Source organism: Berghia stephanieae, unplaced genomic scaffold (assembly GCF_034508935.2).
Source record: "Berghia stephanieae isolate SIO BIC M18660-M18661 unplaced genomic scaffold, UCSD_Bste_1.3 scaffold5988, whole genome shotgun sequence".
NCBI classification, from domain to species: Eukaryota; Metazoa; Mollusca; class Gastropoda; order Nudibranchia; family Aeolidiidae; genus Berghia; species Berghia stephanieae.
Genome location: NW_027627497.1, coordinates 1 through 5,120, shown reverse-complemented (window position 1 = coordinate 5,120; position 5,120 = coordinate 1). Strand labels below are relative to the sequence as shown.

Below are 5,120 nucleotides of genomic sequence, written 5' to 3'. Positions count from 1 at the left end.
TGGTTGGTGTTGTTTTGGGGGGGGGGGGGGGGGGGGGTTTTGTTTGGATTTGTTTTGGGAGAGGAATATTTAGTGTAGAGTGTGAATTTGAAATATTTTGTGATGGAGATAATGATGTGTTTTTTGGGGGTTGTGATGGAGTATGGTAATTTATGTATTGATATATATATAAGATTTTAAAAATTTATTTTATAAATTTTATTATTATATTTTTTTTTGGGGGGTTTTTTGGAATTTTTTAAAAATATTTAAAATAAAAAAAAAAATAAATGATAAGGGGAAAAAAAATAATTTTTTTTTTTTTTTTTTTTTTTTTTTTTTTTTAATTTTTTTTTTTTTTTTTTTTTTTTTTTTTTTTTTTAATTTATTTTTTTTATTTTTTTTTTTTTTTTTTTCTTTTTTTTTTTTTTTTTTTTTTTTTTTTTTTTTTTTTTTTTTTTTTTTTTTTTTTTTATTTTTTTTTTTTTTTTTTTTTTTTTTTTTTTTTTTATAATATTTTTTTTTTTTTAATTTTTATTTTTTAATTTTTTATTTTTATTTTATTTTAATTTTTTTTATTATTTATTTTTTTTTATTTTTTTTTTTTTAAATTTAAATAATAAAAATTTTTTTTTTATATTATTGTTATACATCATTTTAAATACCGACATACGACCGAAAAGTTTTTGGTAGTCTCTTGACAAATTTCGGTACGATATTTCGTACTGTACTTACTATCAAAAAAAACGTACAAATTCTTTTCCCCTGGCATCCTCGGAATGAATTAATGTATTTATTTTTTTATTCTTTTGTTATTGTTTTAAAGGGGTTTTATCCAAAACGCAACTGCATGTTTTTTTTTTCCCTTTTTCGAACTAAGTTTTTTTTTGTTCGTTTTTTTTACAGTCCAATATTTTAGTAAAAGGCATCATTTGATTTAGGTCGTATCAATAAAAAGGGAGGGGGGGGGGGGGGGGGGGGGGGGTCCCGATAGCCCTTTGGTAGAGCCCCTGCTTCACACGTAAATTGCATCGAATTTTTTTTCGCCCCCCCCCCCCCCCCCCCTTCTTAGCCACCCGCATTATGGGTAGTTGTGACGTTAGTTTTGCGGAACATTTTTTGCGATAGACAAACGTCCTACCCAAAAGATGAAAGCAATTTGTTATTGTTCTTTTCACAATTAATGGGGATAAACTCCGGCTCCGGGCCGAATTACACAAATGACATTTTTGTGCTTATTATTAAGTTATTTGAAATACAAATAGCTTACCTAAAGAATATGTCGTTTAGTGGTCTTATGGTTGACCCCCGTTTTTCGGATGGGAAACCCTGGTCGAGCCTTTAGCGCATAGTTGACCCCTTGGGAAAAGGGATTTTACTCACCCCTTCCCCGTCTTAGGGTGAAAATGAAACCTGGCCGTAAACCAGGTTGTCTTTACCCAAAAAAAATTTGTAATATCGCCTCACAGCGCCTTTCCTACATCCCCCGTGTTAAGGTTTTCGTGGGGCAGGGGCCCCTTTGTAAACGCTTTGAGCACGTTTGTGGGGATTGCACAATACAAAATCTCAAGGTTTTTTAAATTTTCATTTTTTTTTAATGACTTTTTTCAGTCACAACTTCAGTACACGAGCCATTTTTTAACCCCCTTCTTAACCAACTATAGGAAAATCGTCACTTTTGTTCGATATAACCAACATTTTTTTTATTTAAATTTCGTTTGTACATCTAACATTTAAAGAAAATGAAAAAGTGTGGGTGTTGTAAGCATGTTTTGAGAGCAATTTTATATGGGAAAATTTTATGCTATTTAAGTCAGGTGATAAAAAAAAATATTTTTTTGTTAGTTGATGAGAAGTTTTGGGGAAAAAACTGAAAAAGGGGAGAGTTAAGACTCATTACAAAGTTATCTTAAATACAATAGGCTTTCCTCAAAATAGTCTGACGCATCTGTATTTCCCCCCGAAGAAGGGAACATTTAACGTCAGAGGCGGATATCATCGGGTTGTATCAGCCATTTCAATCCATGTTATTTGGTAGAGGGACCCGGAAAACTAGGGACTCACTTCCCCTTTACTTTGGAAAACCCTCTCCGCATGTGAAGAGATAATTTCAATAAAAAATAAATAAAATTCCCCTTTTTAATTTATCCCTAGGGAAAATTTTTCTCTAGGGCTATTCCATACCCAAGGAATACGGAAACCCCCCGTACTGCAGTGCAGCCCGCAAATTGAGCTAGAGTAAAATGACTTGCTCAAGGTCACACAACGCAGCGAATCGAATCGATACCTTTTGGGTACAAGCAAAGACCATCCCCCTGAGCCCAAAGCGTCCCCTCAACTTTAAAAAAACCCCCAAAAAAATACAATGCTAAAAAAAATCAAGTTTTTAAAGAATAGGATATACGAGACGCGACCGATGATGATGAGATGATGAGGATTATTAATTAAATTTTTATTATTATTTTTTTATTTTTATTTTTATTTTTTATTATTATTATTTTATTATTTTTATTATTATTATTATTATTATTATCATTTTTTTAAAAATTTAGACATGTTACTTCCCCGAAATACCCCTATAAACCGGCGGAGTTAAACACCATGAAATATTATGTAAAAAAATTTTTAGAAAGAAAAAACAAACATTTAAAATAAACGGTTATTCTTTTTAACGGGATTCCTATTCCGGCTTCCACTTAACAATAAATTACCAATATCCCAAGAGGCAGAGAAACCTTTTCCCTGTTTGCTCTCATCTGTGTGAAATCGGATGATCATCTTTTGGGTGGATGAAATGAGTTTTGTGGTGGTTGGACGCCACAAAACCTCCCATGACTAACAAGATCTCCATCAGGCCCGGAGTCAAACACCTGAAATCGGGATTGGAAGATGTTGTTCATCATTATATTGATATCACCAACATGACACTGCAATACTATAACTACTACTACGACTATACTACTACTACTACTACTACACACTACTACTACTACTACTACTATACTACATACTACTATACTACTACTACTACTATTACTACTACTACTACTACTACTACTGTACTACTACTACATACTACTACTACTACTACTACTAACTACTACTACAGTAGTATTACTTACTACTACTACTACTACTACTACTACTTCTACTACTACTACTACTACTACTACTACTACTACTACTACTACTACTACTACTACTACTACTACTATTACTACTATTACTACTACTACTACTACTACCTACTAACTACTACTACTACTATTACTACTACTACCACTACTACTACTACTACTACTACTACTACTACTACTATTACTACTACTACTACCAACTACTACTACTACTACTAACTAACTACTACTACTACTACACTACACTACTACTACTACTACTACCACTACTACTACTACTACTACTACTACTACTACTATTACTACTACCACTACTACTACCTACTACTAACTACTACTACATACTACTAACTACTACTACTACTCACTACTACTATGTCACTATTACTAACTACTACTATACTACTACTACTACTACTACAACTACTACTATACTACTATAACAATACTTTTACTGTCATTGGTGGCTCCAAAATTAACAGAACACCCTTTGTTTCTTGCCACACAATCAACAAAGGGATTGGAATTATCGTTGACTGTCCCTGCTTATAACGAACACATCCCGAAAAATCTTTCCACTTAACTCACCCCATTACTTCCCCTTTAAAATGTTCTAATATTCAAGTTCTCATTGTAAAGGGGTAACATTAAGTTGACAAGAGAATGCGACACTAAGTCTATCCATATCTTTATTATCAATTATGGGTTTTTCTTTCGAAAAACCCCATCTTTCTTTTTGCATCAGACCTATTCTCTCTACAATTCTTTTAACAACTTTATATACCGTTTAAATAGAAATATTGGCCCTTTTCAGAATTGCATTGGGTTTTTACATTTCATTCCTTGGAGAGGGATTGAATGACGTGTTTTCTCTCCACGTCAAGGACACCAATCAAGGCCATTGTATTCAGCTACAAAAGAGAGGTCACTCAAGTTTGAAAACATTGTCAAACTTCTCGTTTTGGATTCTGTGAAAAAGTTCAATTGGCTTTTAATGTCCAAGATAACATTCTCGTCATTCGGGGTCCTAATCAACTGTGCGATATGGCTGATTCCATAAACCCTCAATGACTTTGGTTGACTTTCCATAAGTACGGAAACACGTACTAGAGACGTCACGATTTCTTGGACCCGTCTGTGGCCGCAGCCATCGTTAATTTATAGCCTGACACTAGAACCCTCTAAGACTTGTCTTTTGACGTCATTTTTAGGTTTTTGCACCGTCTAATGAGTTGTTTGTTAGTAGAGCTCAAGAAAACAAGTTGATCCCATTGGTTGAACTATTGAATACAACTCACGATTTGTTTTCTTTTGTGGCAAAAGACTTGTCTTTTGACGCCATTTTAAAAAATCAGTGGCAGGCTATAAGTTTACGATGGCTTCGCTGTGACTCAATTTCGACAAGCGAATATTCATATAAAATTGTTATTTTTTACAGCTTGGAATACTATGATTGGTTTGTATTAGGATTTAGAATGTTACTAGCATTGCCCCTACTGTCTATCTGGTGTCTGCCTGTGAATCTAAAATAAATTCGCTTCGAAGAGTGACGTCACTTTGTACGTGTTTCCGTCCTCCTGTAAAGTCCCCCAAAATGTTGGGGTTTATGGAATTATAATCAAATATCATCCCCATGTAACAGGCGAGTCTTCATTTAATTTAGTAAATTCAATATACCTCGACATAATCGTAACCACAGCTGTAGTCATTGGACGTTCTCAACGTCGAACAATGGATCAAAGTTGAGGTGAACAAACCGGTCCTGCCGTCCTTCGATGACCCAGTCACAATCAAGATTGGACGGGTATTCCAACCCATAATTAATAGACGAAATTTTGCCTTCAGAACCTGTAACTTGTCTAAGACAGCCTTGGGTTAAAGAAACACAAAATCATTTATTTTCGATCACCCGAAATAAGGATTGTTAGATTGTGTCATGTATTCAGCGAAGTAGCCAAGTCACCCTATTCCGCCCAAAGGCACAATAGACTAAGAGGAAAATGT

General features: G+C 33.8%; 1 protein-coding gene across 1 annotated transcript; it reads right to left on the bottom strand.

Annotated features, from left to right (window-relative positions):
* Window positions 1-2,696: 2,696 nt before the first annotated feature.
* LOC144962097 (tolloid-like protein 1) lies at window positions 2,697-4,979 on the bottom strand. The gene is made up of 2 exons (XM_078895059.1): window positions 4,794-4,979; window positions 2,697-2,849 (listed from the first exon to the last, which is right to left on the bottom strand). The coding sequence occupies exons 1-2, from the start codon at window positions 4,932-4,934 to the stop codon at window positions 2,754-2,756; spliced, it is 237 nt and encodes a 78-aa protein (XP_078751185.1). The 5' UTR covers window positions 4,935-4,979; the 3' UTR covers window positions 2,697-2,753.
* Between the last annotated feature and the right edge of the window lie 141 nt (window positions 4,980-5,120).